This window comes from Drosophila elegans, unplaced genomic scaffold (assembly GCF_018152505.1).
Source record: "Drosophila elegans isolate 14027-0461.03 unplaced genomic scaffold, ASM1815250v1 contig_149, whole genome shotgun sequence".
NCBI lineage: Eukaryota > Metazoa > Arthropoda > Insecta > Diptera > Drosophilidae > Drosophila > Drosophila elegans.
The window spans coordinates 20,612,538-20,634,587 of NW_024545513.1; the positions used below are offsets into that span (position 1 = coordinate 20,612,538).

Consider the following 22,050-nt stretch of genomic DNA (forward strand, 5'->3'; position numbering starts at 1 on the left):
GGGCCGAGCAGTGAGACACTAGCACGAATCACCCACCTCGTGCATGGTGGTCAGATAGTTGAGTATGCTCTGCAGTTCATCCTCCTTCACGCCATTTCCGATCATGATGAGCTGCTTAAGGAACAGCAGGATGTAGGCTCGGATGGCCAGGATGTCCTTTTGGGCCGGGCGAGGTCCATCTGTTGGCAAATCGGAAAAAGAGAGGCCTTGAACTGCATTGTTTTAGGTAACCAAAAACTTTTAGAGGTTTCGAAGACACAAATCAAGCTTTCTAAAATAAATCACGAAAGTAACTTTGGCGCCTTTAAAAGTTTAGAAGTTTTAATGATTTGTGTTGTGTTTTTGAAATAACAGTCTGGCAAAAATTTAATTTTAAAACATGTGAATATTTGTTAAAAGCCTTTAAACCACAGTTTAAGTAGTAACCAAAGAGCTCTTGTTTTCAAGGCTCCATTTTGCTAGAGCTACTCACCCAGTCCCTTGGGAATGATGCCGCTCTTGGCCCTTGGATTGACCACCCAGTAGTAGTACTTGAGGGTGTGCACCGTCTGCAGGACCGTGCTGACCCTCCTCACATTGCTGTAGATCTGTGTGTCCGAGAGGAACTCGGTGGCCAAGTAGGAGTAGAGCCGCGCCTGGACATTCGCGGGCGTATATATCCACAGGGCTGGGTTGAAGAGGACGTGGTCCAGCAGCTGCCACGTGAGAAACGAGAAACAGAACAACTGCGGCGAATTAGTCAAGTAACTTATGCTGTCCTCTCACATTTCGGATGGGTGACTTTGTCTCATGGACAAAATGTGTGTGGGGGGTAGCTCGGAAAGGAAGATTGTGTTTGTGTGTAGATATAGACAGATTATAGATAGGTAGAATATAAATTTAGGGATAGGCGAAAAGGTTGAAGCGTGTGGATATTTCAAAAAGGGGCAGAGAGTGCAGGTTTTAAAATAATGAGATTGATCTCGGTATACATACGGTTAAACATGAGTTTCGGTTTTTATTATTTTATTGTTGTCAGAGTTGTTGTAGTTGATGTTGATATTTTTATTTGGGTAGTAGTAGTAGTAGTACATAGAAGTACATATTTTTGGGTAAAACAGGTAACACATGCAGCAAACAGCATAACGGCAATCAACGAACATAAAATCAAATTCCATCGGAATGGAACGGAACGAAATGAAACGAAACAAACAATTGCATTCGGGTATTCATGAGGTTAGCTTCAAAAGTTAGGGGGTAACACTTAACTAGACTAAATTAAACTAAAACTAGGCTAAGCTAGGCTAATTAAGATAAGGTTAAGACTAAGAATAATTTAGGGCTAAATAGTTTAAGAAAATAACACAGTTGTTTTACGTATATAAAATATGATGGCAAAATGACTTAATGACTTTATTAATGATATATAAAGTAACCAAAATTGATTGGTATTATCATTAAGATTGACCTCATGGTTTAACCGAAAATATTTTTAGATATTCTTTTGCTTTTTTATGATATACAAAGTTTTTTCCTCGCTTGAGGTAGCCGCATACCTGCATCTCTAGAATCTAGAAATTGTTTGAAATTCCCTAATAAAATAATCAAATTAAGTTTACCCAAGAGCAGCCTGCTTCGCAAAACTATTGCTCCACTGCTTAAATCCTAGAGCCCACTAATTGAATCTTGCAGTTGCTTTAACTCTAGGCCAGTAAAATATATAGCTTAATGGCATTAAAGTGCTCCAAAGGGCAACTTCATTAATCTGCTTTTGGCCGGGCCCAAACAAAACTTGTTAAGCCATCGCCTCAACTTGTTGGATTGTCAAAACCAGTGTTCGCCAATGTGGTTGCCATGGCTCTCTGGCAACAATGCAACATGGTTTTCACACCCCTCAAAGTCCCTGGAAAATTCAACCCCTCTTGTAAGAACTCAAACCTACTCGACTACCGGAGAAGTTTCCCAATTAAAAAGCTGTGCACCGAATGTAAAATAAAAACGCAGCAAGCACCCCAAAGGTGCCACGAAAAATATTTGCAGCTTTTCAGCTCTTCGTTTTTTTTTATTTCACCAGAAATTTATTCATTTTGCGAAGGACAAGGGAGATTCGGATTGTGGAATGGTATATGTATATATAGAGGGGGGGATTGAAGATATGCGAGGCGAGCAATTAGGAAGGTACGATGCGGTGCTGTGAACACAACTTTCGCTTCAATTATCCAAATGACACATTGAACAAATTGAGTGAGGAACGGAGTATGTGGGAAGGACTGTGGTAGGAGCACAGGAAAAGCCAAAGTAAAATCTGGGCTTGACGTTCGGGGTTTTTAGGGGGTTTGAGGTTGAGCTCAAGGTTTCCCCAGAGTTAATAAGATTATGCGGTTTATCGTTGCGGTTCTGCGGTTCTGCGGTTCAACAAAGCGAAACGGAACAAAATGGAATGAAGAGCGGAATGAGTTTGGTGGCTAAAAAATATATATATGTATATATATATATATACACAAATCGATGAATGGGCGAGGATGATGATGGGATTGGACTTTACTTTTATGTACAGATGATGTTTAACAAATTACGCTAAACACAGACACAAAATGAAACAAAAGGAAACAATACAACCAGTGGAACGGAAACGGGAACACATATATGTTACACATGGATATAGTATTTGGATTATACGCAAGTACAGAAAGTACAGAGAATTCGAGAATTGAGCTTCACCTGGTAGAACTGTTGTTGTTCATGTTGATTTTTATGTTGTTTATAGTTCGGTTGTTGTCGTTTTGTTGTTGTATTTAATTGTATGGATGTGTGTGCATTTTTTGGTTGTTTATGAGGCGCATTTGATTTGAGTTATCGGTAAACGATCACAATAGCAAAAGGCGGAGAACGATTGAAATGGAAAGCGATTATGAGTGTGGAACGTGTGGGAACGGTGGGCGTGGCAGGAAACACAGATAGAAAGAGAAAGAGGGCATTGAAGAGAGAAATAGAGAGCGAGAGTGAAATAGAGAGCAGACAAAAGAAGAAGAAGACAGTTAAGTTGTAGTTAATATATCTTCTTTTTGGCATTTCATTTGTCTTGCTGATTTCTGGCTAAGGAAAGTATTAATTTTGATTAATTTCATTTATGTTTTTGGGCTGATCAAGCGAATTGAAGCAGTGCCCAGGCAGGTGCTAAGTGCAAGCGAAACGAAACGGAATGAAACGCATATGGATCAAATGGCGGCAACTGATCGCAATCGGAACGCAAGAATGGAACAATTTGCTATGGGCCAATCAATAAGATTCCTTCAAGCACAGCACATGCAAGGTGCGCGAGAAATGCATGCAACAGTGTGGCAAGGGAAAATTCGTATATGGATTCAAAAAACTAAACAAATGATGGTTAAAAAAAAAACAATAATAAACGAATTTAATGGAATTAAAAAGAATAAATAATACTGAATTCAAGAATAAGAAAAAGGAAATGAGAGTTTTTCAAAAAAAATTGTATGAAAAAAATATTATTATACTTATTGATTATTATAATCAATAATATAATAATAATAATATAATCAATATTATAATCAATAACTATTAGAAAATGAACAAAAACAAAATGTCTACCAAAAAATAGTTGAATTAAATTGCAACACTCTTTTTAGGGTTAAGGAAATAAACTCAAGAACCAATCGTTTGGTTTCCATATTCAGCTGAGCTTAAATAATAGAGCAAAGACTCTGCTCTACCTTTGAACTAAGCGGATTATAGAACTCAATGGGCAACCAATGGGATTTTGTGGAGGGTACAATTCCTCCAGGTCGCACAGGCTGCCAAATGGCAGAAAACAAACATAAATATGCCACAGATATACATATATGATATATATGATTGTATATATATATATATATCGTTTGGGTGAGTTGACGTTGGATGCTTGTGTGTATATGCGAGTAGTACAAGTTGGAGTATATTTGCTTAAGAGATTCTCAAGTGCAGTTACTTATAACGAGAAATGTGAGCAATTGTTTACGGTTGTGTTTACTTTTTTGAAAGGATTACGCAGGCCTGTGTTCAACTGTGCACCATTATCGTCATAATCATCATCGTCATCATCAAATCATCATCAACAAAAGGCAAAACACAGTGAGTGCGATAGATAGAGTTAAATGTATATATATTTATGGGTGTGTGTGTAGAGAGAGAGAGAGAGAGAGAGAGAGATAGAGACAGAGAAAGCAACAAACGAGACGAGTTCGCATATCATTTTTGGGATTTCCTTCTTTTTTTCGGAGGGATGGGTTAACATGCCACCCGAGAAAACAATCGATGGGCTGGGTTTCATTTTCATTTTTGTTTTTGTTTTGGTTTTTTTTTTTTTGTCGGGTGTGAACGAACAACAAGAACGCGTAACAAAGTTGTAAATCAAATTCGCAAGGAGATTCTTAGCTGAGGGGCGGGCTTTTTGCATGCTTAACCACCCCCCAAAACTGGTACTTAGATCAAACTTAGTTATCGTAATATATATATATATATATGGTATAGTACATAGACATTTTACATTCATCACAAAGAAAACATGGCATGCCATTGACATTGCGCATACGCAGCGTGGTTTTCGATTTCGATTCGATCGTCCCTTCTTATATACTCGTATACAGTATGCATATTTAATGGATAGACTAATTTTGGCAGGCATGTGAGCATTCACAACCGACTTACCTGCTTGAGTAGCAGATCGCTATTGGCCGACAGGCAGGTGACCAGATATTTGGTGAGGTTCAGGAAGGATCCAAGGACCTCGAGGGTCAGGTGTTCGCGGGAGGAGCGCTGCAGCATGAACGAGATGACCAGGAAGCCACGGTTCTGGATCATGTGCTGCTGCACCGTCTGCGATGTTTCCACCAGTTCACAGATAAAGCCCAGCAACTTAGAGCTGTGGATATCATAATACATGCGGTTGGTTCTCAATCAAGGCATTCAAAATCGATTATAAAATGTAAATTAAATCTACAAACGAGTAAAATAATTACTTAAACAGTCTTTGAAGTGAAAAATTATATGTTTCCTCGAAGTTCATTATTTTTCTTTATTCAAATTTGAATTATAATTGCTTAATTAAAATAAATTGACTGTATTCAAACATCAATATTGAAAAGAGATAGCTTGGATATCTTTGATAATTTCAAATTATTTCCATGTTTATAAAGCCTACAAATTGTTTGTGAATATGTATAAAAAATATTATTGTTTTGAATGGAAACTAGAAGAGATTAAAACATTTACCTAAATAGTCTTTCAAGTGAAAGATTATAATTTTTTCATCATAGCGGTAGTTGTTTTAATTGAATTTGAATTGTAAATGCTTGAAAATGAATTGACTGTACTTAAACGATATGAGTTGATTCAATATTGATAATACATTTCTTGGGTACTATCCTCCATATTTTAGTAATTTCCAACCCAACCCCTATTTTCGCTTACCACAGCGTGGGATCCCGCTTGATGTCACCCAGGCCCTCGTGGGCCATGTCTAGCTGGGAGAAGAGCGGGAATAGCACCTGGATGCCGCCAATCGAGTTAAGGGTGCAGTGTATCGAGTGCGTGACCACGGCCTTTACATCCTGCAAAAGCAAATTTCAATTTAATCAGAGGTCTATTAATCGCCTAAGCTGTCATCAGCCCCGTATTTTGCACGGGACACGTTTTGCCGTGCTCCGTGCTCCATGCTCCTAGCTTCAAGCTTCAAGCTACAAGCTCCATGCTTCATACTCCTGCTTCTGTATCTTATGATTTGTGTGTTGTTTGCCCAAGAAATTATTACAAAATTTATTGAATAATTTTGCAGGAGTCGCTATGCCGTGCTTTCCGTTGTCGGGGGAACTCGAAACTCCGAGCTCGGACCTTTTGGCTAATAAGAAATGCCAAGGCATGCGCCGGTGTCGTAAAATTTCTGCATGAAATTTATGCTCCCTGGGTGGCGGGAAACGCCCATCCCCGACCTTTCCCCCATTTTCCACCATTTTCCACCTTTTTCCACCTGTCATTTACTCACCTGCAGCATCAGCGCATGCGGTGTGTGCACGAAATATGAAACATTTCCCTTGGGCGACGACTGCAGACACAACTGACCATCGGTGGCCACTGGATTGTACATGAACACGATGGCATTCGATAGTTTGCCATCGTACAGCACCTGTGGGCAATAGCAAAAACGAAAGCAAGACGGGGTTGAGTCAGTTGGTAGTTAGTAGTCATAGCAGGGAATTGGGGGATATATCTGAGGAATATCGGGGGAATAGGAGGAGGTATATATGGCCGGAATTAGGACGGGCTTTCGGCGAGTCATCGAGTGGCATCGAGCTGGGCACTAAGGCAGGAGTCCATGGACTCCATGGACCCCACGATTTGTCCTCTTTCAGGTCATTGCAATTTACTTAGGCTTTGTCTTTAGCTTTGCTTTTGGCTTTGGCTTTGGCTTTAAGCTGGCACACAACAATCAACAAAAAGAAAACAAAAACACACAGCAACAAACACACACACACACACACACACACAGACAGGAATGACACGTTTACAAATGACCAAGGAAAAGCCAAGTTCAATAATCCGGAACTTTAAATACCCAGCAGAGTTATAAAGTCTTCAAATATTACGACAAAATTCAAAAGTTGTAATTAAAAATATAATAAAAGAAAAAATAGAACGTTTGCAAATTACGTACAAATTACAGTAATGGAGTTTATGTAGGTTTTGTTGATGCTTTGCAAACCTTAATAAACAGCAATCGACCACAACTTAATAGCCTCAACAAGGAATAAGACTTTTTTAATGATGATCAGAAATATATAGGCAGCTCTAGCATGAAATCTTTCGTGCTCTGATAAATTCTGTGTAAATCTATAATAAACTCGGCTAGGTCGTAAACATCTAACCCACACGTTCACAAACTCAATAACGAATCCGTGTGTGTGTGTGTGTCCTTTATATAAAACTATTCAAATGCTGTTCAAGAATATATATATATACAAAATATTTACAACACGTATCGTTGCATTTCTGCTTCTTGTTCGGGGGCTGAATTTTCTCGAGCTTCGAGTTTTCTTCTCCTTATGGTGCACTTTGGCAGTGTGTGGTGTGTGTTTATGTGTGTGTGTGTGCCATATATGTAAGCTGGTGCTTGTGTTTTGGTAGTATTATTATTAAATATTTGTTGTTGGCTGCTTATTTTGCTACCTAAAACACTTCTTTGCGATATTTTTAGGAAGAATTAACAATGAAGAAATTAAGCAAGCAATCTTGTAGAAAAGAAGATAAGCAAAATTGTTAAATTGCCTAAAATAAACAATGATCGTTTTAAAGAAGTAAATTAAAATAAAATGTTAAAAAAAAAATTAGAACTTAGTTGTAAAGGATATATATATATTATAAATATACTTTTCTTTCAGAAATTTTAATTTAAACGTTGTTTAGAGCTTAACAAAAAAGTATTGCTAATGACACAAAATAAATATGTTAAAATTTTAAACATTGCCAACATTGTCCAAAAATGAATGTCTTTAAAATCTAAAACTGCTTTTGCTAGTTGAGTGGGCGTTTCTTTTAACATTTTACATTTATTTCTTTGACACAGTTTTCTTTTAGGGATCATAACTTTTGCCCACCTATTTTCCTACCATTTTCCCTTAAAAGCGCAATGTTTGTGTGTAAATGCGATTGCGTGCTCACGTGTGTGTGTGTGTGTGTGGGGCCGTGTTTTCCCATCCCATTAACTCAACTCCCGATTTGGCACATAAAAACAACATTCAAAATAACTAAAGCACTCACTTTTTCGCCACCCTCCGCCCTCCAAAACATCCGTGTTTTTCCACTACAAAATGGCATAATACCCGGAACAGGTGGGTTTTGGGGTGGTAAAGAGTGGGTGGGTGGCAAGTGAAAAGTGGGTGGCTGTCTACATAATAGCTGTTTCGGGTCCTAAAATGTGGAGCACACAAGCATAGAAAATGTCCTAGCGGAATATGGAACATGCGCGCCCAAAGATTTCCAACAATCTCCGGTGGGTGGTGGTGTTATTCTTGGCCTTAAATATTCGCTTTTGTCTGGGTTTTTTGGTTTTTTTATTTTTTTTTTGTGGGGCGGTGTTTTTGAGCTACATTTACTTCTCCCTGCTAAGAGCCACCTTCATATTTTAAACACAAAAATTGTACTGAAAAGCAAACTAAGGCTATCGATTTAATTCTTTTTAATTGCTCGTCGAAATTTAATTAACTTTTGCGCTTCTGTTTCAAGGAGAAATTTGTGTTTCTATAAAGATCTACAAACTGTATTAAAATACATTTTTAGCTTTATAACTTTTAATTGCTAGCAGTAAAGTTTTTAATCGATAAACTGTTTGGAAAAGTGTATTACGGTAATTTGATTTTAAACATGTCTAAAAAGACTGGATAACATTTAAATAAAAATTTTTTTGCAACATTTTTTAACAACAAATTAAATAAACACCCCTTCAACTTATTTTCATTAATATAATAAGCTTCACCTTAAGCCTTAAAGCTATACAAAAAATAGTTGTGAAATAAATATTTTTACAAAACTTATGAAAGCAGAATATTGATGTAAAAACTATCAAAAACCAAATTAACACCAGAAGTGTATGAAAAATTGATTTATTTTCTTGTTTTTTTTTGCGGTTTTCAAGATTTTACCACGAAAATAAAACGAATATAAAAACATACAATACGATATTATTAAAAGTAATAAAATAATATATAATAAAAACAAAGTTTGCTTACAGCTTTCAGCTGGTTGACCTCCTCAGTGTCGGCGGTTCCGACCATTGAGTTCAAGCTGCTCACACTGGACATTCGACGCAGTTGCTCTGAGTGGGTCCCCAAATGAAAAGTTAAATACAAATTATAATTATGAAATAAAAAATGGCAAATGAAAAGTAGTGTAAATACCAAAAGAAGAAGCATTTCCAGTGGGCAAATGGCCGAGCGGATCGTCCGCATTGCCAGACGACGCTGTTGTTGCATGTTGCTGCTGTAGTGCGACGGCATCATTGTCGTTTTGTGTCGCCGCTGCTGCTGGCAACGCCGATGATGTTGCTGCGGGAGATGTTCCTCCGGCTGCTGTTGTTGCTGCGGTGGCTACTGCAGTAGAGCTACTGCTATTGCTACTGCCTGCCAAGGTCACTGCATTGCGGGCGGTTAAAACCGCTCGTATTTTCACAAAGGCCGCATTCAAATCAAGCTTCTCATCCGTCCAATCGATGGCACGCGCCTCTTGTTCAGCGGCCAGCGTTTGGAATTGCAACTGCAATTGCTGTTGCTGACCGGCGGCAACAGCTGCCGCTGCGGCTGCTGCATCGCCGCCCCCGGTGCCACTCCCACTGCCACCGCCAACGCCACCGCCCACGCCCGGTAGTGATGACGCCCCCAAGGTCGCTGGCAGAAGTTGAAAGTGACTCACCCGCTTGTGATTGTCCGGCAGATTCAGATAGCACTCGTTGTCGAATCGAAACTGCGACTGTTTTTCACACAGTGTTAAGTGTTTGTTTATTTGTATTGTGCAAGTTTTGTAGTATATTATTTTTTTAGCAGTGCAGCGGACAAGAAGTTTTGAAAAAAACACGAAAAGAGAGAGAGAAAAAAGAGCAAAAAAAGAAAAGAGAAACGGCATATATGAACAAACGACGTTATTTCTGTACAGACGAGGACATTTTTGCTGCGGCATTTCGGCAGTGCAAAGTAGTGGTGCAGTGGTGCGTGCGCTTGACCATCGCCGGGCTGGCAATGGATGGTGGCTGAGTCCAGGGGTTATAGCCACCAACAACCAACAACCCACAACCCACATACCCCACCACCTAACCCCACTTACCTTGTAACCGGGTCCCAGGCGATGCATCGCGCAGATCTGCTGCGTGGTCAGCGCCTCGCTGAAAAGGTAGATCGCCGACATTTGGCCACAGAACACGCGCTCCTCATCCAATTCGGGGGTGGCTCCTATGTAGCACTTGTCAAAGGGCTAGAAAAGGATGCAAGAATTGGTTAAATGGGAAGACTTCTTAAATACAAAACCTAAATACGTTCAATAAGACATCAAATATTCTGGTTCAAAGGTTCAAACAGTAATCGAAATTTAATAATCGATAATCTCAAAAGAAGGAAAACAGGTTTTGTCTTCATTGCAGTTACGCAGCTTCTTTAACTTATTATTTTACAAAAATAACTTATATTTCACAAAGATTTGTAAGGTAAAGAAACTTTTAACTTTCAAAAGTTGATAGGTATCGATATTTTCGATAACAAAATGTTTAAGTAGAAAATTACAAACTTTGTAATATTGAGAATACATAACTTTACCAAAAGCAATAATTTACCACAAAATGCTTAATAATTAATGAATAAGTAATTGCACAAAATATTTATAATTGAAATAATGAGAGTCACAAAATTAAGCAAATATCTGATATAATATCACTTAAGTTCAAGTGATATAACATATTACATTTCAAAAGCATGTTACAGCAATAAAGAAAATAAACTAAATAATAATAAAACATGGCAACATAACGCAAGCATAAATTGATGCCATCTTATCACAAAATACAATACAACTCGACACGTTTAATAAATATTTATAGAATTTAGCTTCTGAGATGCCCGATACTCACATCGTTTGTGGAAACAAACCAGGCCATCTCGGTTGAAGAGGCCAGCTGTCCATTAACGAGGCACTTGATTTCGCTTTTCGTCCAACGATTGTATATATACACTATGGCAATCATATACCACTGAAACAGAGATACAAAAACACAAACAAAAAAAAAAACCAAAGTTAGGCCGAAAAATCGGATGGTGAAGAGTGCTCTTGTGGGTGGATTATCTTACCTTTCGTGGCTGGAATTCATATTTGACACAATGCTGAAAGCCCTTGCCCTTGACCTTCATCGAGGTGAGAACAAGGCAGTTGCCCACAAAGTGCGCCGTATAGCCCACGCCCTTCGATGTCTTGAAGCTGTACAAAATAATGAGAAGTTTGAATTTATATATATCCCACAAATTGAGGCATTCTTAGTACACAACGTTTTATGTTTAATTGCATTTGCAACACTCACCAGTAAAGGTAGGGCTTCTCACGCTCAATATTCACCGAGTTGATGGGATCCAGACGGAACCAGGTGGTGAAAGTAAATCCGTTCTCGTACGGCCACTTGGCCAAAGGCGGCAGGACCATGGCCTAAAAGGGGACAATGAAACCGAAAACCGATTACCAATCATTGCAAAATTCAATTGAATTATAAGCCGTTTCCCATTTCGATACCTTGAGTAATTAGCATTAATAAGCCCCATAATTGACTTGGCACATGGAGACGAGATAGATAGAGAGATAGATAGAGAGAGATAGCTAGAGAGAGCCTTTAACAAACACCATAGGACCCCAACAAATAGACATGAAATTCCTGAAACCCACCCCCACACCCCCAAAAGAAGCTGTACAAATCACAGAGGGAACTACTTTTGACTGCCTAGGCAAGTTGTGGCACATTCCATTCCACACAAACATACACACGAATGTATTTCCTGTGGCAGCCTCAAAGCCATTCCACAAATGCAAATGCAAATGCAAAGACAGCTGGATAATTCAACAGAAGAAGCCACAAAACAGAAGTGAACTAAAATTAAAAGGAAATGAGCACATTTGATTTATCATCAATTCTGTGGCTATACTGGTGGTCTGGTCGACGATGATGCTTGCCGAGAAGGATAAACTCGAGATGAGAGCAGCTACAAAGGAGTATAAACTTTTAACTTGGCTGATTGGATAGTCAGGTGAAATTTTGCTGGCAGTTCATAAATTTAATTCACTTCACTTTGCCTGCCTCCTGCCTGCTTGACTTCCTGTTTAAATATTCGTTTAGAAATACCATTATACTATTTCTGTGGGTATGGCATTTGACATTATCCACTTGAGGCATCAAGACGTAATTCATCTCCAATCAGTTAACAAATATTTATGCATTTGATATCCGAGTATCTCATTGCTTTCCCTTTGAGACAATCTCAGCTATTATATATTAGACCAATGACATTTTAAAATAATTGACTCAGTTGATTGCCATCACCTAAAATGTAAATCCAAGCAATTATTGATTGATTTTGGTCAGTCCTACAGCTAATTTAGATAAGTTTCTTATTTTTGCATGTAATTATTTGATTTGATTATGATTTACTTTAGTTTACACATTTACAGTAGCATATTTAATTTGATTTATTTATCTCCTTTTTTTATATTTGTGTTATTTAAGTGTTTGCTTTGGCAATTATTTCTTTTGATTTAAATAAATTAAATGCCTTGAAATTATTATTTGACTTTCAATGATTAAATTTGATTTCCCATATAAATATTTATTTATAGATATATGTTTTCTCATCAATCATTATTTGAGTTAAGTGGTTTGAATCTCCTCTTGAAGTCATTGATTCCGTGCGATTTATTTTATTTATTTAACTGCTGAGTTTTTTATCCTGCTCTCAGTTTATTAAATCACTTGTTTGCTCGTGAACTCTGAGGAACTATTTAACCCTCTTACAAAGATCAAATTTCATTTACTTTGCACTTATCTAGTGGTTTCGCCTTTTCGAGTGGTCGATGGGCGACATGGTGACCACTTTTTGGGGCCAGGGAAGAGACCGACCGACTGGGTTAAATGTTTAATGGGTTAAGGCCGGGCGAACGTGACAAAGGCTGACACTGTTGGAGTTTTGCTGCGGTTGCAAGCAACTTTGCACCGCACACACACATACACACACGCTGCCACTCTGCCACATTTACCCAATTTTTCCCCCATTTCCCGTGACAGAAGTGAGGAAAAGCGAAAAACTCAAATGGCGCCCGGGTGATTTTGGATTTTGGATTTTGGGTTTTGGCTTTTCCAGCAAATGTCATTATTCGAATCGAGTCCCGTCGTTCTGTTGCAATCAGCACCATCAATGGCATTAGGCGTGCATGTGGATCGCTGATCGGCGGTTAAGTGGATTGGTTGGTTTCCCCCTCCAAAAAGGCTGGCTAAACGGAAAATTAAAAAAAAATAAATAAACCAATTGCGTGAAAAGACCCTATCAAAAAAAAAAAAAAAAGAAAATGACAAAATTAGAGGGGTCTGAACGGTGTGGATATGATGTGGATTGGACAGATAGGTGGATAAATTGGATGTTTTGGCTGGGGGCAGGGCAGCAACCTATCTATTTATTAGACATTTGGCGACAATTGCACAAAGCGTTCTCCGTGCGATGCTAGCATTTGACTTCCAATTCACTTTATGGCATTTTTTATATGTTTATGGGGCGATGGACACATCGATAGAGTGTCGTGCCCCTCCCAAAAACACAAAAAAAAATACATAGAAGTGGTCAAAGGCACATGGATAGCAAACACACTCATAACAAAATATACATAGCAAAAAAAAAAAAAAAAACAAGAAGCTAGACTGGGGGAAAACACACACATACACATTTCGAATTCGTTTTAAGTGCGACGCAATAAAACAAAAGCCTGCGGATATGTCGATGGGGGTCCAATGTGGATTTCCCGCGGGACCTTATCCTATATCGAATGTGCCTTTGTTCCGGCCTTTGCCAGTTGCATTCACAGGGAGCACAATCCTTGCGTGCATTGCATGGCCAAAATTAAAAATATCAACTAGAGAGAACCCCCAAAGTAAATGGACCAGCAGGTAAAAGGGAATTTAATTACGTTTCCGAAAACTCTAAGACAATATATTTAGTTGGTTTTTAAATTAAAAACTCCTCTCGACTGAGAAAACCCTTTATTGGGGGGTTACTATATAAATCAGTGATTTAAAAAACATAGTAAAACGTAGTAGCATTCCCATTTCTTTTTAAATAAGTTTGATAAATGTTTTTGTAATGGGCTCAACCTATTCACTATTATCTATCGCTCATCACCCAGCCATCGAATCAGATGGGCCATTAGTTGAAGCATCGTCTATTAGCACTATAATGCATATTTTTAAACACCATTTAATGTGATTTAAGAATCGTAGTGATGCATAGTAGCAGCCCCTTCTCTTTTTAAATAAGTTTGATACATGTTTTCTTAATTGGCTCATCCCATGCACTATTATCTATCGCTCATCACCCAGCCATCGAATCAGATGGGCCATTAGTTTAAGCATCGTCTATTAGCACTCACCGATCCCTTGCGGCCAGGAAAGCTGAAGAACACGTCCGGTCCATTGCGGTGTGGCATCTGCCGGAGGACGTTCAGCAACTTGGCCGAGTGGCGCGGCCACTTGCCATTGGTGGCTTTCATTGTACCGAAGAGCAGCTTCAGCTCCTTCACCGTTATGCTGTAGCTGGCCAGCACGCCCAGCATCTCGATGAGCAGATCTGGAAGGGAGATGGTGAACAAATGCGTTGATTTATGTTAATGCAAATCAGGAGCTTATGAAACTTAAGAGACTTAAATTACTTTTGCCGTTCAATGTCCAACAAACTTGTACAACTAATTTGTCATTCATAAATTACAAATTTGAAGTTCATAGAAGCACGACATTTAAATCTCTGGGGGTTTAAAACTAATTAAAAATGTGTGTATATACATTTTAAATATAAAATACGTTGGATATATTTTGACCGATAATTAAGTTGTTCAACGCATACTGTTGGACACCTTTGGATACATACAAAAAGTTTTCTTTAAAACTTTTAATTTACAGATTTATTTGGACACTTTATAAACACAATAAAATATTTAGAAATGTAATTTAAAGGCAAATTAGATTGCCTGCTTTAAAATAATTTCCAATTTTATAAATCATACAAAAACATATGAAATTATTAAGCCTTAGGGTATTAAATGATAATACCAGCTATATATTAGAAAATAGAAAAACCAACTTTTCATTAAATAAATTACAACTAACAAGTGTGGTCGAATGTGGGAAAAAAAAGTTTATGAGAGCTTGTTTTTATGCCCCCATAAACACACTCGGCGATAAAAATAGAGATACAGAGTCATACACGCTAAATGTCCGAGCCATTAACTGCGGAAAGGCAGGAAATGGGTTGAAGGCCTAAAGGATATGCGCAAATGCTGCTGACAGCCTGCCAAACTCAACTGTGTGTGCGTGTGTGTGCGTGTTTGTGGCAACAATCAAGTTCCCGTTTTAGCTCAGGTGGCAAGTTGCAAATGCAAATGCAAATGCAAATTCAAATGCGAAACCGAATGCAAAGTCCTCGCGTTCACCCAAGTGGCAAGGACACGCTCTCTCGCAGCGAATGCTAAATGCTAAAAGACGGGGGGAGGGGGCGTGGCAAGGGGCGTCGTAGGTGGGCGTGGTTGTGGTCGTGGCAAGGCCATCAGCTCTATATTGCATTTGATCTAGCATTGCCACTGCCACTGCGCGAATTGAATTCCAATTTAAAGCAAAGTCAAAAGCCCGTAAAAAGTTGCCACAACGCTTCAAAGAACAGTCACAGTTTCAGAATCATTAAGAACATGCAATTTTATACCAAATGACAAGATTAAAGGACAAGAGTTTTGCATTTGACAAACTATAAGTGGTTATAAGATTTAACAAAGACGAAAGCGGTGTTGGCCTTACTAAGAAATAATTAGAACGTAACCAGGAGAATAATGTTTTCTCAAATATAAATCACAACTTGCAACGTTTGTTTAGTTATTTTTAATAAAGATCGACTAGAAGAGCTAATTAAAAACCTAGAGTCAAGCAGATGCAAGGATATTTTCTTGCCATATTTCAAATAATTGCAAAGTTTCAATTGAATCGCAATATAAATTATGAAATATTAAAAGGAAAACTCACCCGGGGTAGAAGTTTTTGAGCCAAAAACTATTTCCATCATTCATCTATGTTTCAATGAGCCACAAATATGATGCCCTCCCTTTCTCGCTTTTTCACCCTCTCCCTCACCTTCTCTCTCTCTCTCTCCCCTTCTCTGTCTTTGTTTCTGTTTCAGTCTGTTTTGAGAAGTTATGCCCCTTCTCGCTCGATTTCAGCCATCTCCCTCTTGTGAGGGAATTGCATTTTCAATCAAGTTTAGCCAAAAGCTTGGCCAAATAGTTATTAATTCCGGAGTTCAAACTGATTGCCTCCGCTGGCAATACCCTGCTCTCTCCCCATCTCTCTCTCTATCTCTCTCTATCTCTCTCTCTCTCTCTCTCTCTCTGTCTTTCTCTTACTCTTTAGCTGTCTCGCCTACTCCTCCGCCCACTAGCCACGCCCCTCCCAATGCCACCCGCCCCCAGTCCCTTGGGGGCAAGACGACGTCGTCTGGTTTTCCAGCGAATGCTGCTCTGCTATTCCCAAACTTCATTTGTAATGCACACTAATTGAAATGGGACGCTCGGGCCGTTTTAATGGCTGGCCTGTTTGGTTCACCTTCTGTTCTCCTCTCTCACTTACACCTATTGGTCTTATTTAACACCCACTACACCCCCTCCACACACACATATGCTCTGTACCGAACATATATTTTAATATTTTTATATTTGTATTAAATATTATGATCAAAATGTTCTTGGCGGCTAAATATCGAAAAAGTAACGTTGACATTTAACAAACTCAAGAAAAAAGGATGCATAATAATACTATAATGCATACATTTTCAATACATTAAAAAAAAATAATAAAATAGAAAATGTTGGCTTAATAAGTTGGTGATGTTAAGCACCATTCTATTTTTGCCGTGCACACACACTATTCAACACGTTTTTGGTTGCATGAACTCAGAAATTAAGTAACTCCGGCAGGTTGTACCTTTGGGCCACTGGCTACCCAATCTCCAACCTCCGAGCCCAATTCCCACTGCCCATTCCCTGCGGCATTCCCAAGACGACTATGTAGCCCACTTGGTCCCCAGTTGGTATTCAGCTCCCTGGCTTTTCCTCCAGTTTTTCCCTCTCTTCCAACGCCACACAGCTTCATCAGCATTTAATTACATTTTCCTTGGCATGCCAAAGTTTTTACTGCCCCAGCTCATCATCATCATTATCATCTTCAGCTGGTGAAGAGTCATTGGTAAGAAGACTATATATATATATAGTATATATATATATATATTTCTATATATAAAGAGCAAGAGAAGGGGAAGAGAAGTGAGAGCGTTTAACGCAACAATTTCTCTTATCAAATTTTTGCAATTGCACTGTCGACTTTTTAAAAACTTTAAGTTGGAGCCAAGAAAAGTAGGCAATGGATGTGTGCTAATCCTAAACACAGATACACATAGATAACCACTCATACGCAGAGACATATATGTTATATGGAATCCGAGAAGTTGCTACCCTAAGCTGAACTTTGGCCGAGACAACGAACTTTTAACTTATCTAATTTCTTGGCAAGTGTCACGTTTTGGCATTTGTCAGGTGACACATACACACATGGCGAAACGAAGAAATGTGGGGGAAGGGACAGTAGACAGACATCCCTTATACAGGTGGAAAAATGGGCTACTATTTTGAGTTTGTTTTATTAAAATGTTATCCTTAGTATTCGATCTGTATTTTTTGTTTAATGATTTATTGTCAAAGCATATGTTTTCCAATAAAATGTTCATCTTGATAAACAAATAGTATAATTACATTTTTTTTAAGATAACATGTCTCTTAAATATACGTAAGTAAAAATTATTTAACAATTTTTTTACCGTTTGAACATCATAGTGAAACTAAAATCTTTGCTATAATATCATATTTGTTTTGCTTCATATATCAAGGCAGGTAACTAACAAAACCTAAAAACTAACAAGAAATACATTATATTAAAATGGTATTTGCAAGATCATTATTTAACGATTTTCCAAGCAAGTATTTTAAAGAAAACTAAATTCAAAATGTGATTAATTTTGTTCTGAAATTGTATTTTTCTGTGTATGTATGAAATTATGTCTTTGTTTGTGTCCTTTCTCCCCTTTCTGCTTTCTCCTTTCTCCGGGCTTTACACGCACTCACACACACACGCACACACACACACACGCACACACAAACACACACACACACAGACAGAGCTCAAAAGTCAGCGACTGCAAATTGACAGCAGTTACAGTTCGTTAAATGCGGAATGAATAACGGGGAGGGGGTGGATGGTGGGTGGAGGTGGGTGCAGAAAGATATATGGAGGGATGAAGTGAGTGGGTGGTGGATGGGTGGGCGCTGGGATTTTGTGCAGACCGCAGATGTGTCATTGACTTAATAAAATCAAAATCAAAGTCAAAGGCACGCACATGCTTAAGGCAGTAGCAAGTGTGTGAGTGTGTGGGTATGTGTGTTAGTTGAGGGGTGTGGAAAATAGGGATGGGGCAGAGGGTGTTGCAGTGGGCGGGGCCAGCGAGGGTCGCTAATGAAGAGCAAATTTGTTGCCGAGCTGCACCGTTCCATACCAATCCCCCATTTTCTCTGGCTTTTCACTGTGTGGTCCATTGGGTGGTTGGGTGGTTTTTGGGCGGTTTTTGGGCGGCTCAGTGGTTTTCCACAGAGGTGGTGGAACGGGGGGCGCAACTGGGCGTGTCAGTGCTGCTGACAAGCGTGAAATTAATCGAGAGGCAATTCAGCGGACCAGAGCAAAAGCAAACCAAAGCCAGTTTCGGGATCTATTCATACCAGTCAAACAATGGTGAAAAGTGTAAACTCCATTGTTCCACGAAACTGACAACTCTATAATGCTCCACCCAAATTTTGATTAAGCACCGAAACTGACCGAAAAAGGAAAATTCTTATCATTAAGAGTTTTAATAGGAAAGCACTCAAAGTTGATAAATAATTTCCATTACTTTAAACTAAGTTTTCGATAATGAATTCACAGTCCCTTCACGTCTTTATAAAGTTAAATATATATAAAGAAATGTACATACAAAAATATTTAAATCATAAAATTCACAACCTCTGAGTTCTTACGCCATCCATCTTACTTTTTTAAAATAAGTAATTTTAGAAATAACATTTATAATTTATTAAATGAATATCATGTTAATAAGTTAATGATTGGTGTTGTTATACCTTTATATCATTTACAAAATTTTCATTGTCACACTTCTTAAAGTAAAAAAATAAGTAATTTGAAAACTGAGAAAATAAATAAATAAATATTAATCCGATGTCTTTTGCTGCCTGTTTAGCTCACATAGCTATTTCTTAACCATTATTGAACACTTAACTTAGTTTTCTTATTGTAAGTAGATTTAGTTTATAATTGATGCATATTTTAAAGAGATTTCTTACCTGCCACAACCGTTTCGGAGCGCTGCAGGCGGACGAGGACATGCTCGATGAGGCCGACATCGGTGCACGCCTGCAGATTGCGGACACTTTTGCGCAGGATGGCAATGAATACGCTCCAAATCTCCGCCTGCAATTGAATGGCAAACAAAGAAAAGCTTATTTTAAATGGCTATCAACAAATATAGAGACAAGAATTGTATCTGTGTAACTGGGAGGACGAAAGAATATCTCGAGAGGGAAAAAGTGTATGGCAAAATCAAAGTATCAAGTATTGCTGTTGCCTTTTGCCTTTTGCCCAGTTCAATAAGCAAAAGTAAAGTGGCTAATACAGACACACACGCTTACTCACACACTCATACGCACACTTGCAAACACACACACACACACACAAACACACATAGACATACAGCGCAAACAAAGGCAGGAAGTGGAAGCGAAAGGCCAAAATAAGCAGCTCACGCGCTCGAAAGTATGCAGCACTTATCTGCTCAATTCTCTCTCTTCTTCCTGAGTGTGCGTGTGTGTGTGTGCCTAATGTAAACAGTCATTGAAATAAAGTAAAATAATGGAAAGTAATGGCAAAATAATCGCAAGCCAAGACTGAGTTTTTCTCCTCGAATTTCGTTTTTCCTTTCAGCATTATTGCCTCAATTCTCGAGAGCAAAAACAAAGCGTTTGACGGTTTTTTATGATTATTGCCTTTGGCACACACAAACACTTGAATACACACACACACACACAAACAGATACCATAGCCACACAAAGATACATTTGCTGAAACTGAGAAGATTGCACATTGATTGGCAATTGCAGAAAAAGCGTTGCGAACGAATATCGCTTTGAATATATATTTCTGTATTTCAGTTATTTCGGCTATTTTCACAATTCCGATAATAAGCTTAATAAAAAAACCAAAACAGAAATATAATAATATATACACATGAGAATAAATAAGGGATATAGTGGCCTGATTATTGGTAAGCATTATGCTGATGTTTTTTATTCAAAATGGTCTTATAGAATAGTCAAATTAATAAAAAATTGTGCAGTTTTTAAATAAATGAAAGAGCTAATATAGGAAAGGCCTATATTTTATTTTTATTTAAATGTGATAAACACAGAGCTTTGTGATCCATAAACTTTTGAAAATTTTAAAGTTTATTTTTTTAATATTGTATTTATATATTGTATTTATATAAGTATATAAGTATTTATTTACTTGATATAATTTAGTAAACTATAGCTTCATTTTCCCACTTTTCGTCTCGCTTTTTGTCTCTTTTTTATGTTCATTTATCGCTTCACTTATCGCATCATTTGTCCCCCATTTTTTGCGCCCTCTATGTATTTTTCATGTTTTTCCGCTTTTTATTTGTGTTTTTCTAATGTACTGCACACGCATAATTTAATACTCAGATTCAAAAATAACCCACAAAAATTGACGCTTTTCTCGCTTTGCCACAAAATTTACCTCTGGGGGCTTTAATGTACACCTGTACTTTTGGAAAGCGGCTTGTTCATATACAAAATGTACTTAAATTACAAACTCACTGATGTACACACGTAGTGGGTACTGTTTTGAGAAATCCGAGATACTCTCTGTGCATTTTACTAAGCTGCCCCACAGGGCACTTATTATTACCCAGGGTTTTTGGCCCTTTGCTAGCTTTTTGCAATTTTCCGGACTTTCCAGCATTTCCTTCTTGTTTTTTGATTTCGGCTCTGGTTTTCCTCTGTTCCTTTGGTGGCCAAAACGACAGTTTGTTGGCCAAAACTCATTTATTGCCGTTTGTTTAACAATCGAAATGAAGTTCTGCTGAGCTCGAATTGTGGCAATAAATGCTTAAGAGATTTATATTAAAAAGTATTTCGACATTGGATTTATGTATTATTTCTCAACATAAATATTTTACCACAACAAAAAATGTATGTTTTTAAATGTTGTTTCTTTTGTTTTAAGGTCCTTTGGAAAGTTTTTTTTATGTCTGCGTCTTGATTCGGACTATAATTCGTTTTAATTCCTAAAATCCTTTTTCAAACGAAAACCACTTAATAATTAAGGCATTTTGATAGTGTTTATTTTCTTTAGAGCTTTTAATAATTTAATGTGTGATGTCGTTTGCTTCAAGACTAGGCTTATTTTGCATTTCTCTTTGTTAGTTTTTGTTTATTTATTTTCTTTGTATTTTGGCCAATTTAATATTTTGCTGCTGGCGAGGAGAGAAAACAAAACAAAAGTTGATTTGACGCCTTTGCGTTTGGTTTCTACAGCATTATTTCTTAATAAGCGCCAAGCGGGATTTTCTACCAAGCTCCCGCGAATTTTCCACCTCCCTTAACGCTGTTTTTCCTGTTTTCTTTTTATTCCTGCCAAATCCCCTCGAACAATTTGCTCCCCATTTAGGAGGAAGAGGGCAAAGAGAGAAAAGATAAAGAAAAAATTAAATAATAAGAGTAGAAACTTCAGTCAGATTTTATTACGTAATTGGGTAGCAATTTCTTCATGGCCCAACAACAACAACAACACCAACATGGCCCAGAGTTGCCACAGCCACTGAGCACAAATTAAATTTGGCCTTTTCTACGCCCCCTTCCACCAGAAGAATTTTTCCTTGCCGGTTGTTTTTTTTTTTTATATCTGTCTCTCCTCCATCATTTTCCATGGACAAACCGACCCCTCCCCCTTAAGTATACTACAGAAATGCGGCTGCTTTTTTGAGCCGAGATTTTCCGACTTTCCTTCATTTTTTTTTTACTGCGGTACGCAGTCGAGCATTTTCATCTGCTTGTTGCTCGCTTTTCCATCTCCATTCTCCTTGG

General features: G+C 38.1%; 1 protein-coding gene across 12 annotated transcripts in view; it reads right to left on the reverse strand.

Moving 5' to 3' along the window:
* LOC108147618 (neurobeachin) overlaps positions 1-22,050 on the reverse strand; it is a 186,064-nt gene that overhangs the window by 22,407 nt on the left and 141,607 nt on the right. For 5 of the 12 annotated variants that reach the window (XM_041710244.1, XM_041710239.1, XM_041710238.1 and 2 more), the window contains 13 exons: positions 19,231-19,357; positions 14,182-14,378; positions 11,084-11,205; positions 10,857-10,983; positions 10,640-10,759; positions 9,844-9,990; positions 8,925-9,492; positions 8,757-8,842; positions 6,017-6,157; positions 5,446-5,585; positions 4,684-4,897; positions 473-695; positions 37-179 (listed from right to left, as the gene is read on the reverse strand). In XM_041710244.1, the coding sequence (XP_041566178.1) occupies positions 37-179; positions 473-695; positions 4,684-4,897; positions 5,446-5,585; positions 6,017-6,157; positions 8,757-8,842; positions 8,925-9,492; positions 9,844-9,990; positions 10,640-10,759; positions 10,857-10,983; positions 11,084-11,205; positions 14,182-14,378; positions 19,231-19,357 (2,355 nt within the window). Of the gene's footprint in view, positions 1-36; positions 180-472; positions 726-2,700; positions 2,710-4,683; positions 4,898-5,445; positions 5,586-6,016; positions 6,158-8,756; positions 8,843-8,924; positions 9,493-9,843; positions 9,991-10,639; positions 10,760-10,856; positions 10,984-11,083; positions 11,206-14,181; positions 14,379-19,230; positions 19,358-22,050 lie in introns of all 12 variants that reach the window. The other 7 variants (XM_041710241.1, XM_017274259.2, XM_041710236.1 and 4 more) reach the window with 5 other exon arrangements.